This window comes from Neofelis nebulosa, chromosome 4 (genome assembly GCF_028018385.1).
Source record: "Neofelis nebulosa isolate mNeoNeb1 chromosome 4, mNeoNeb1.pri, whole genome shotgun sequence".
NCBI classification, from domain to species: domain Eukaryota; kingdom Metazoa; phylum Chordata; class Mammalia; order Carnivora; family Felidae; genus Neofelis; species Neofelis nebulosa.
The window spans coordinates 58,399,439-58,412,724 of NC_080785.1; the positions used below are offsets into that span (position 1 = coordinate 58,399,439).

The 13,286-nt window shown below is 36.4% G+C and overlaps 1 protein-coding gene across 17 annotated transcripts in view; it reads right to left on the bottom strand.

The window, feature by feature from the left end:
- Nucleotides 1-13,286, bottom strand: part of HDAC9 (histone deacetylase 9) — a 938,649-nt gene that overhangs the window by 439,441 nt on the left and 485,922 nt on the right. For 10 of the 17 annotated variants that reach the window (XR_009260421.1, XM_058724883.1, XM_058724882.1 and 7 more), the window contains 4 exons: nt 12,024-12,265; nt 6,943-7,108; nt 5,845-5,971; nt 3,460-3,581 (listed from right to left, as the gene is read on the bottom strand). Coding sequence is in view for 16 of the 17 variants with exons in the window: in XM_058724883.1 (XP_058580866.1) it covers nt 3,460-3,581; nt 5,845-5,971; nt 6,943-7,108; nt 12,024-12,265 (657 nt within the window). In the remaining variant the exon portion in view is untranslated. The remainder of the gene's footprint in view (nt 1-3,459; nt 3,582-5,844; nt 5,972-6,942; nt 7,109-12,023; nt 12,266-13,286) is intronic. The other 7 variants (XM_058724894.1, XM_058724890.1, XM_058724889.1 and 4 more) reach the window with 5 other exon arrangements.

Below are 13,286 nucleotides of genomic sequence, written 5' to 3' on the forward strand. Positions count from 1 at the left end.
AAACATAAAGTTCAGTAAAATATTATAAATTTCAGTATCAACAAATCCTTCTCTCGTGGAACAAAAAGAATCACAGAAGGTAATTCTAAAAGGAAGTGCTATTTTAAGTGTGGGCGATAAATATAAAAGTTGAAAACAATTACTTCATTCTCAACTTCACAACTAATTATGACATTCTTCCTGGTTAACTGTGGTGAAAGGATCAAAAGACTCTCAATTTCTGTATTTACATGTGAATTACGAATGGGCCTGATTACAGCCACCTATTTGTATTATTCTGATGTTTCCTAAATGCCCAAATTCTAAGAGCAACTAGGATTCTCCCAAGGGGAAGGAAGTAAAGGTCTACTTTGCATGACAAAGGTCAGATTTCTGCAGACAAATGAAACTTCTATGGGTGACTGTTCCTAGGTTATCACTGTCAGGCTGGGTCCTGGGAGGTCAAGAGAGGTTCCAAATTGTGCTCACTGCCTCAGGGATGCCCTTGGGGCCACTTTAATCATTTTAAGATCATTAAAACTTTTCTTATTCTGGTTCCAGCTTTATCCCCTAAATCTCACTAACACATACTGGCAATTGAGACCTGATGCAGGTTAAAAGGAAATTGAAGGTACTGCATTTAGTATTATATGCAGATCAAAAAAGAGAACCCACTTATTTAACAACTTCTTTTAAATCCAAGATTGAGTTCAGTGAAATTCAAGTAGACCACAGAGGGTGATAATCAGGCCCCAGTAGAAAAACTTGACTCTATTATAGCTATCCTGGTATTTACACTATGTGATCGATGATGCCACTACTCTAGATCTCATTTAATGTGATGTAGGTTTATGTGAAAATCATCTTAGTTTCCCCAATCATTACATATGTTTAATTATAATTACAGTAATAGTTTATTATTTACTTTTTTGGTAATAACTATTAAGCCATAAACACACAACAAATGCTGAAGTAAAAATTATTGCTTGACTATATTTCAGTGCTCTTCCATTTAGTGAAAATGTATGTCTAAACTTTCACACAATGGATTGATTATAGTTAGAAGAGTACTATTCTGCCTATTTGTAATTAAGGAAGAGTATCTCTTAAGTATTTTAGATAATGTGTAGAAAACATCTGTATTTAATTATATCATACTTCTCTTAGATGATGGGAATTGAATAAAGAGATATTTTGAAACATCTATACAGATATAAAAGTATTAATGGCTATTCAAGAGTTTCATTGGTATAGTGCTTGAAAAAGTTTCATTTTACAAATCCTTGGCCTAATGCTTCATAAATGTCAGATTTTCAATATAAAAGGAGTCAACTTCAAATACCAGGCAAATACAGAAAATATAACACTAGCAAAGACAAGGGCTGTATCTTTTCACCATTATTATATATCACATAGACACAGTAAATGTCTTTTGTATTGGTACAGATTTGAATAAAATTTTGTAACATACACACTGAGCAGGATTTCTCTTTGAATTCTGTTGTGGACTGAGAATTTTTACAAGAATAAATTAACAGCTTGCTAGTCATTCCTCACAGAGGAAAAAAATCCTAAACTGTTCTCATGGAAACTGGGACACAAAGTGTGGGTTTTTAGTACTTGTTCTGAAGTATTGAAAAAGATCAGATTTTCTTTCTGGATGCTTTACTGGCTCCAAATGCCACTTCTTTTCAAAGTCAGTGTCAGTTCTGCAGTCAGTTTTCAGTCTCCCAGTGGTAAGAATATATTCAAAGGCTGTGTGCACAGCAGGGTAGAAGTCTTTCTCCATGAATGTAACTATATCACTCATCAGTAACCTCCTGCCATAAGGGGACTTATGTTTTCTTTCCTTTTAGTGACTCCTTGGGCTCTTGAATGCCAGTCACTGCCCCGAGACCCGGGGCAGTATTCACATAATCTCTGTCAATAGTTCCTACACATGTCACTGGTGCAACTAAATGTCAAGACAGCAGATCAAAGTCTGCACATTCTAAAACTCATGTCCTTTATGGATCAATTTCCATAAACTATACTCTATGTTTTAGAAATACGTGGAGGCTCAGTCTTTGCTTTCTTCCTTTTATCCCAGAGAAGTTTATTGACATGAAAGGCAATCTGATTTGTACATAATAGGGTGAAATTCTGATGTAATACATAAAACTCATTCTTCCCTTTGCATAGCCTTCTTGAGGTATTTTACTTCTCGAAGCATTTTACTCTACCTATTGTCCTATGGTAGAAATGCAAAACTCTGCGAGCTATTAAAATTAAAAGGCATGGATTGCTTTCCAATACTTCACTGATCTACCCCAGTACCTGGTACATAAGATGGTAGGTAATAAATTCTTACTTATGATGGGTTTATTTTTAAATCTTCATTATGCTATAGGTAAATTATGACAGAATATAGCTTTAGCGTGTGTTTTTACAATCTGTATCCATTTTAATTATTCAAGGTTGCTTGGGAAAATGAATATAATTATTTCAAATCGTTTCCACTCTCTAGATTTCATATACAAATTACATACATGTACACTTCTTAAGAAGACCTGAGTAAAATATGATAGACAAAACTATCTTCTCTGAATACCTTTTCGGGTTATTTCTGGATACAAAAATTTTTAAGTTTAGAACTTTCTCTAAGAAAACATAACGTTTAGAATAGAATGTACACAAATGCTATTTATGCTTATATCTAGCTAAAGTCTAAATATATTTATTACAGGGGTAAGAGCATGTAACAAATTAAATAAGCACATATCAGAGGGCTGAAAAAAGAGAAGACAAGAAAACAAATACAAGCCTTAGAGCCAGAGGCGTTTTACTAAACTCCAAATAGAAGCTTCATTGTCCAAGTTCCCCTAAGCAAGTTTTTATATAATTACATGAGAGTATTAGGTACAAACCATCACTCCGAGTTCTCTTATAATCTGTGAGACGTTAGGCAAGTCACTTACTCAGAAGGTAGGTAGCCTTGGCCTTATATGTTTTCACCACTCAAACAATTAAAATTTACGGATTTTAAAATGTGTGATGAAAAGAAAGTTTATTATTCCCATTTTTGTAGTAAATGGTTGAGGGTCAAGAAAAACTTAGGTAAATGGAGGAAATTACAGAGGTCCTCATTGGTGGAGATTTAAATTTTCTAAGAAACCAAATTTCTATTTTCCCTAATTCTAATCTTTGTTACTAATAAGACAATAATTTGTTTATAATCCAAACATGATGAACTTTTAAATTTGAAAAGGTACTTTGATTATATACTGCATCAACTGATGTTGAAACTGGGGTGTGTGTGTGTGTGTATGTGTGTGTGTGTGTGTGTGTGTGCACACATGCACATATTTGTTTATGCTAAGGGCAGGGGTGGAGAGGGTGTGATAGTTATGATTCAAACCCTTTGACCCTTTCCTCTAGAGGCAAAATTAAATTACAGGTATGTTATGGAAGAGCAAGTGGAGTCTTGCTAAACCAACTTACCAGTTTTTCGAAGGGGGAAATCATCCTTTGCATCTTGTGCTCCTGGTAATGTGTATTTGTAAGATGGAGATGTTCCACTCAGGGGTGGAGAGCTTTGATCCAGTGACGTGTGGTGGGCAGCCCTACAAAAGAAAAAGAGGGCTCACCATTTGCTCTGGAGTTTTTACTGCGTGTTGGCCAGCAATAATCAGTTGCACATGCTGTGCACGTGTCTCAGCTGTGTTTATGTTCTTTCTTTTTAGTGTGTACAAACCACAGCCTCATGTAACCAAGTTCACTTTGGCAGAGTGGTACAGAATGCTGCAGGATTCCCAAGAATGACCACGGCATGTGTGATCACACACTTACACAGAAATTTGCTTCACTAAAGAGAATTTACCAAAAGCCTGAGTGTTGATAATCTGAGATTACTGTGCACATTTTGTTAAGAGCCATACTAGTAACGAAGTCATCAGTCAAATCCTTTTTAGTCAACAAGGTAGAATAACCAAAATAAAAGTTAATATATAGAAGGACTTCATTTTTGAAAACTGCTAGGTAATCTATGAAAGTACATGAGGGTGACTTTTCTACTACAGAGATAGTACAGTGTCAACAGCCTCAGGTCTCCTGATTTCTGCAGCACTTACAAGGTAAAGATTGGCAATCGCATATTTCTTCAACATGAAAATGATTTTTAAAAATGTTGTCTCTTCCCCGCACAAATATAGTGAAAGAGTTGTACTGCACCACTGGAGAAGAGTTTCCAGGACTGAACATTGTGTATCCAGTGGATATAACACCCATGATTATCATATACAAAGAAACCAATGAACAGGGCAGGGTTCTGCCAGTATTATCTATTTGAATCACATATTCTCAAGAATTAACTGGTTTAAGGGCACTTCATCTAGCCATAGTGAGCAAAAAGCATTAAATTCTGATTCCATAAATTAATGATTTACAGTGTCTGGAGTTGGGCCCTATTGAAGTTCAGTTCAGTATAAAAAGGGACTGCTAACTGATATTTGACAGTCATGTTTAATATACCCAAGGGGACAGCTAAAGAATTTTCAGCTGACACGTTGTTTGTACGTAGTTGTTTCCCATTTAAAAAAGGTATTATCTCTTCTTAAAATGAGCTGTAACTTAGAAGGAATATGAATTAGTTACAAATTATGTATGTAATTTTAAGTAATAAAATGGTATTTATTTCTAAATACTTTGGGCTGTTAACTGAACATCTGAAAATTTTCTTCAGGGACTGGCTTCTCAAGTCAACTGACATGCCTGATGGAAATTACGTAAACCATTAAAAAGTATTCATACAGTACTCTACTCTGCAATCTGCCTCAGTTACCTTTTTTTTTTTTTTTTTGAGAAAAGCAGATACTTATAAAATAGAATCAGAAGGATAATAACTTTTTCAGTAGAACTCCTGGGATGCTTCCAGTTTCAATATAGAGTAATCAAGTATTTACTTCCTTAACCTTGATGATGTGAGGGATCACAAAAAATTCAAGTGTATAATCCGATAGTCAATCAGCAAACACATAAAATGAGAGCAACGATACTATTATCTATTAGCCTGTTATCTAAATATGCTTTATCTATCACTGTTTGTCCTGATTTTAAAAAGCACCACATCCTTCATATTTTACTGAAAGGAGAACTGTGTATTTCATAGTGGCTTTTCCCTGGACTCAGGGAAACACGGATCCATAAATCTGTAATACCATAATGCATTATGTTGTCAGCTTGTGTATCAGAAGCCAGGGTACTCATTTTACAGTGCAGCAAAAAATGAAGTCAGATGGACAGGCGTAAACTAGTCACTGAAGACTTAGCTTTACTTAGTTGCCTTCCTTCTCATTCTTTCCCTTCCCTCCCTTGCCTTCCTGCCTTTTTTTTTTTTTTTTTTTAAGTCGCAAAGCTTCTGGTCTTTTAAAAATAGCTCAGATCTCCACCTCCTATCGAGCCAAGTAAAATAAAGTCTCAACCTGCCAAATCCTCAGAAATTATTGTAAAGATATCAGATGCACCATCTGAGAATAGAAAAATGCAAACTAGGAACTAATTTCTATGCCCCACCCCACATTTCTGTTACTCATTCACCAAAAAACATATCTACTTCCTTGCCCTCAAGATGATACTTGCTAACATTCGTGAAGCACTGCTCTCTGTGGCATAGTTTACCACATTATTTCACAGGACCTTTCCAGCAACCCGAGAAGGCAGGTATTATTATTATTATAGTCTTCTTACAGAGAAGGACAAGAATTCAAGGAGCTTGACCACAGCTACATAACTGAGAACGGCAGACCTCGGTTTTGTGCCCAGGCTGGCTGAGCACAGAACCTGTGTTCTTGACCCGTGGGAATGAAAAAGGCCAAACACTGAACATACGTGTACCAGAGCTTGGGATGGCGGCTCACGGAATGATTTTTGCCATTAGTTGGAGTGTCTTTTGTTGCTGATTTACTCAACAGGAATTCTTGAAGCTTCTGCTTTACTTCTGTACTTGCCACTGCTCCTGAAACATACACATACAGAAATAGATGTTGACTTGGGGCTTTGTCCTTCCATGCCTCTGGACTATTTAGCAAAAATTAGGAAGTAACACCACTGGTCACTGCATGTGAAGTTTTCCTATTAAAAGAAGAAACCACAGTCTAAAAACAGGCTTTTGGAAATGGCACAGTAATGTTTTGTAACTGCTGCTCAAAATGCCAATTTTCAAAGGAGCTTTGATGATTTCTTTAATTGCTTCTGCAGAAAGGGGAGTCCCAGAATTAACACTAATTTTTTCCTAAACTTAAAAAAATGAGGACTAAAACACTGACTTTTAAAAATCAAGACTCTTGGGGGACAATATAAATGACAACACAATACACTGACCTCTCCTGAACTGCTAGTTGGAAAAACTAACATTTTAAAAACCTCTTTTGAGCATTAAACAAATAACTACTGCTGACTGTTCCAGTTCTAGTCATCTGATTTTAAACCTTGCTATATCCTGATTTTGAACTGACCTCAGATAGGGGAATTATTTGGATCTGTCTCCCTCTTGTGGATAGTTTTTTTAAACAAACGTTCTGCCTTAAATCTTCCCAAAGTCTGGGTACTCAAAAACTAAATGGAGGCAAGGCTTGACTTACAGAGAACAATTAATTGTAACTTGAGCGGGAGGAAGGCATAGTGAGGAAATGTGAAAGTAAGTTTATTATAAAACAATATGGCATAGCTAGATCGCTTGACTAGAACCTTGTTTTTAAGCCTCAAAAACAACAGAAATAAGCATCTTTGCCAAACAATGCTCTGTTTACTTCCTCTGCAGACTGAAGGCAGAAAGATAATATGTGAATGTCAAAGCTTTACATTTGAGTCCATAATTCATTCTTTTAATTAAATGCAAACAGTTTTGACAAGTTTAATGCCACTCTTTATCAGGCTTCTTTCTGAATGACGATCAGCTAAACATGAGGGAAGAGATTCGTTTTTTACCCTGGTGCCTCTTACTTTCTCGTCCTCTATCTTTGCCTCTGAGAGGAGGAAGCTGTTGTTCTCTGCGATGCCTCTCTACTTCCTGTTCTTGCCTCTGCTGCTCCAGTTTCTGCTCCTTTTCTAGGAGTTCTTGTTGCTGTTTTATGGCTAGAAGTTCCTGTTGCAACTTGCGAGAAGAGAAAGACATGAGAGTGTGCAATTTCTTTAGGCGTTACAGTCATCACTGACCAAAATCAAACTGTTAGGAGCTTCTGGAGTTTGTTTCCGTTTAGTTTACATTTTTACTCACTTTTTCAGTAGATGACTGAAATCTAACGACAACTAATGCCATAGATGGTCTTAATGTCATATAAGCAAGTTTTTAGGTAGCTTCAGTTCCTGTGCCGCCCCACCAAAACTCGTTACCAAATTCACTGTAATCTTTAGTTCTATGAGTAGCTTTCCTTTGTACAACTGAAACATATGAAAACAGGCAAAGACAGAAATGGCCCAGAAGTCTGTTTTACCACGTCTCTCACATTATAAATAAACAACGGAAATCTTCATTTCTTATCCTGAGAAATAGTATGAAAATAATCAAATCTAAGGAATGGTGAGAAATAAGTTAATTTGGGAGAAGTCTACCTAAAACAGAATGAATGTTAAAAATTCCTAAACCTTACAGAGAAGGTTCTCAGATTAATGTAATCTATACATCCAAAATAGGCTTTGTTCTCAAAGCAGCAAACGTTCATTCATTCATCCAGCAGGCAAAAACATTCAGAATAGAGAGAGTGGTCAAAATGAAGTCACTTCCATTAAACTACTATCTGGTTGTCTGAATCCCTTGAATTCACTTCCAAACAAAGAAGAACATGAATATGAAGGCTTCTTAAAAACTGTATGGAGATGTCAGTTTTCTCTCAGGCAGAGAAGATGAATAACGGTAAATGTGCTCACTGACGAATACCTAAAGACGATGAGTTCTACCCAGGCTCTGATATTACCAGATAAGAAATCTAGACACCTTATTAAACTACTTAAAGCCCTGGATCCTCATATGTCAGAAAAACAATCTCCTTCACATATCATGCTCACAATGCATATGGAATTTACTGGGTAAGTTTGAACGACACTAATTTTAATGATTATTACTATATTTAGATCTCAGTCCTAATGAAGTTAGCGTAATTTGCTGTTTTAGGTATCTACCTAATATAAGTCTGAAATTTTTGTTGAAAAGTAAGAGAACAAAACCAAAAAGCTTTGTGGAATGGCATGAGAGTTACTCTGAAGCAAAAGGAAGCCAACTTTGTATGCAGACCATAACAGCCTCACCTCTCCCAGAAGGATATGGTTACAAGCATTTCTGGTTACTCTTCACATTAAAATCTTCGCCATTTTGGCTTTGAGATACCAGTCCCTTATTGGATGTTTCTACATACTCCATTTTAAAGGAAAAGTTTATAACTTCACTTAAACTATGCCTTGAATATTAATTCTTTTAAAAAAAAAATAATGTTTATTTATTTTTGAGACAGACAGAGTGTGAGCAGGGGAGGGATGGAGAGAGAAGGAGACACAGAATCCGAAGCAGGCTCCAAGCTATAAGCTGTCAGCAGAGAGCCCAATGCAGGGCTGGAACTCATGGACCACGAGATCATGACTTGAGCAGAAGTTGGACACCTGACCGACTTAGCCCCCCAGGCACTCCTAAATATTAACTCTTTACAGCTATTGGGAGTGGTCAAATTGATTCATTGCTTCAACCAAAGCCCCAGTGAAATTGAAATTTAACCTATTTTAGAAAACTAGAAAAATCACACAACTTAGTCTCCATAGCTACTATTCATTATTGAAGACTGCAGGAATGATATTGAAAAAAAAGAGAAGGAAATAAAACATCAACCCCCAGTTTCAGATGTTCTGGACTGATACAGGACACAGAGAGGATGATGTGGTAGTTTTGATGGCAGACCAGGCAAGGCTAAAAATCCTAGAACAACCATTTACTGGCTGTGTGTCCTTCAGCAAGTTACAGTATTTCTCTCTGCCTTAGCTTATGTGGGTTGAAAAATGGGATAACAACATCTAACTCAAGAGATGTTGGTGACAGAAGCCAAAAATTGATGCTAATAAAAGCTTCATGTACTATGTGTTCCTCATAAACATAAAATCCAAATGAAAGTTAAAAGCACCAATTCTTATCCTTTCCCATGAAAGAGTAAATTAAAATTTAAAAGTTAAAAGCTTCCTAAACTCGAAAGGAAATTTAAATTAGGTCTTTAGTTTCTGAGAAAACGACTTACTACTTTAGAAAATCACTTTAAAAGGTAAATTTTCCTTTTGGCTATCTCAGAATCTTTTTCCTGTCAAGAGCCTCCTCTTTTCCTCTATTTTCCAGATGTCAGTAAACTGACTATACTACTTTGAGCTAAAGTAACAATCAGTTACTTGCTACTATTGACTTGTGAGTAAAATGAAAAAATACATTACTTCAAAAACTTTCCTATGGCTCTTTACAACTACAGAATGCATCAAATATAAGTGAAAAGAAGTATTTAAAGCAGCAACTTATTATTATTGCCCTGTATTCAGTGCAACGTGAGCCAGGTACCACAGTAAAATGAACTATACAGTTACCTTAAAAAGCATGGTGAAGGGCACCTGGCTGGCTCAGCTGGTAGAGAATGCGACTCTTGATCTCAGGGCTGTTGAGTTCAAGCCCCACATTTGGGGTAGAGATTATTTAATGAATAAAAGTTTAAAAAATCCTTCACAAAAAGTATGGTGAAGCATATAAATCTTATTCATTCATCAATGTCATCCTAACATGGCAAGAATGAATGGAGAAGGAAATCTAAACACCAATGTTCCAAATATTTTTCAAGGGTCAAATAGTAATGCTTTAAAGTCATTCAAAAATAATCCTGTAAACTAAATTAAGGTTTCCTATTCTACTCAATACAGTTATGAGCTACTGTTTCCACATGAGACCCAAAACAAAATCCCCACTCTTAATTTAGGGTATCTTACAGATCAGTAAATTGCAAGAGTTCTTTTAAAATTTTTTTAATGTTTATTTATTTCTGAGAGAGAGAGAGAGAGAGAGAGAGAGAGAGAAAGAGAGAGAGAGACAGAGTGTGAGGAGGAGAGGGGCAGACAGAGAGGGAGACACAGAATCTGAAGCAGGCTCCAGGCTCTGTCAGCACAGAGCCTGACGCAGGGCTTGAACTCACAAACCATGAGATCATGACACATGCAGAAGTTGGACATGTAACTGACTGAGCCACCCAGGTGCCCCTAGGGTTCTTTTAGTAAAGTTCACTAGTAAAAGAAAAAAAAATCATGACATTTTATACCAGATGTCAAAGGCTTTTTTGGAATATAAGATACAATAGGCTTTCCAGACTAAGGAAATATCTTAAAAAACAAAGAACACAAGGAAGAAGGTAGAACTTTTACCTTCTCAGATACTAATATTAATGTGGTAAAATTATATAACATCAACACAGATTAATTATCTATATTAATCTGACATAAATATGCTGTATCCAATATGCAAGTGAGTAATAGATCAAGCGTCTATTATACAATATTATAAATATGATAGAATGTGTAATTGAATTAGTAAATTAACATGTGTTTAAATCATTTTGAAGGATGCAGATAATTATGACAGTAATATAAAGTAGCAAGTATTTATAATAAAATTCCATTTTATTATTTATTCCATAAAAATGGAATTTTATTATAAATATTTGCTACTTTATATTACTGTCATAATAAATTAAAACTAAACATGTACTTAATCAGAACAAAATAGCCTTGTTTTAAATGCCTCTGTCAAGAATTTGAAACATTTCACAAGTAAAGTTAAAGTAACATTTATCTTAAAGATACAAGAAGAAATAGATACATAGATACATGTAAAATGACTTGACAACAAAATAGTCCATCATAAAATATTCTGGGACATAGACATATTTCTCCAAGAATAATGTAAACAACTTTGGTCTCAAACTGTCAACTACACCCAAAATTCTTTTAATAAATTTTTATCTGTGGTCTATTGAACTTATATAAAAATGTTGAAAATATTTGCCCAAATATAATTCTACTGAGCTTTTTCTGTCATTATTTTGAATGAATATTATAGGGTCTTCTTCGTAGGGAAAATACTCAGAACGTATACTTATAGGGAGGTGGTTGGAAGGATGGGGGAAAATAGCTGATGGGGGTTAAGGAGTGCATGTGTTGTCATGAGCACCGGGTGATGTATGGAAGTGTTGAATCACTATATTGTACACCTAATACCAATATTACACTGTATGTTAACTAACTGGAATTTAAATAAAAGCTTAAAAAAAAAAGAATATCCACTTATAGACAAAAAAAAAAAAAAACCCCAAAACAACACAAGTCTCTCTCTTCACATAAAGTGACTAATTTATCCTTTCTGATAAATAGATTATGCAGATTCTTTAAAGATATAAAAATGAAGGGGTGCCTCAGTGGGTCAGTCGGTTGAGCATCCAACTCTTGATTTTGGCTCAGGTCATGATCCTAGGGTCATGGGATTGAGCTCCTCTGTGCTGAGCATGGAGCTTGCTTGAGATTCTCTCTCTTTCTCCCTTTGTCCTTCTCACCCACTCACTCATGTGCTCTTTCTCAAAAATAAATAAATAAATAAATAAATAAATAAATAAATAAATAAATAAATAAATACACACACACACACACACACAATGGATCTTCCCAGGGTCATTCATGATTCTTGGCGGAGAATAGATAAGTGGGGCAAATGAACAAACTCACATACCAGAGAATAAACAGAAGGTAAGAATCACTATTTCCCACCACTGATGTTGTAAACCAATGGATGAGAGTAGTGGAGGCCCCTCCAAGAAGCAAAGCAGGTTTTTCATCAGCACTCTTACTACTTACCCAAGGTTTTCACCAGTAAAATCACAATTTCCTCCAAGCCATACCTCCATGTCTTAAACATTCCTCCTCTCCCCACCCCAGTGCTCCTTCTTATGCTCATGTCATGCTGCAGGCTTCTGGAGTGAAAAGGTCAGAGGCAAAGAAACATTTGCTACCTTGATGTGCTCCTGAAGCTGAGCCTGGTGCTGCCGTGTCAAGTTCTCATGCTGTTTCTGAAACTCTGCAATCAGGAGTTGCTTCTGGATTTGCTGCTGTTGCTGGATAAGGAGTAATTCTTGCTGCAGTTGCTTTTCACGGACAACAGGATCCACCACAGGCATCATCATCCTGAGGTCTGTCCTCAGGTCTAAAGGTGAGATGGGCTCCAGGCCCACAGGAACCTCTGATTTCACATCCACTAGAGAAACAGGGGGGAAAAAAGGGTGGGGGTAGGGGGCATGAAAGAGGATAAGAAATTAGCACAGTGACTTGGAAACAAACAAAAAATAAAAGGGACTATTATTATTTTTTTTTAATTTTTTTTCAACGTTTTTTATTTATTTTTGGGACAGAGAGAGACATAGCATGAATGGGGGAGGGGCAGAGAGAGAGGGAGACACAGAATCCGAAACAGGCTCCAGGCTCTGAGCCATCAGCCCAGAGCCTGACGCGGGGCTCGAACTCACGGACCGCGAGATCGTGACCTGGCTGAAGTCAGACGCTTAACCGACTGCGCCACCCAGGCGCCCCTAAAAGGGATTATTATACCCTAATACCCCTTCATGAATCTTCTAAATTTCTCTTTTCAAGGAGATGAATCAAAACAAAACAAAACAAAACACCAAAAAGATGAATCTAATCATTTACTGGTATATAAGTCATTCATAAAAACTATTCTACTTGATCAGTTATGCAAGTCAGGTAAACTTAGGACAAAAAAAATGCAACTCTGTTGAGAAGATGCCAGGTTATAACACAGAAGTATCACAACTCAATTTCTACACTTGCAAACATTTTGGTTTGTAATTAGAATCAGAAGATAGATTCTAAGATATACTCCTTAAGAATTAAGGAATTCCTGGGGTGCCTGGTTGGCTCAGTCAGTTTAGCTTCCTACTCTTGATTTTGGCTCAGGTCATGATCTCACCGTCATGAAATCAAGCCCTGCTTCAGGCACGTGCTAGCCGTAGAGCTTGCTTAAGATTCTCTCTCTCCCTGTCTCTCTGCCCTTTTCCCCTACTTGTGCTCTTTCTCTCCCAAATAAATAAACAAATAAACAAACAAATAAATAAAGGAATTCCTTAAGAATTAAAGCTTTTTAGCAAGGTATCTGTAGGGCTATGGGACCTAACAAAGAAAACGACAGATCTGCATGCTAAAATCTTGAAAATGATGAGTAGGTAAGCTAACCAACCACAACAATGGTCCCAGGTCCAAAC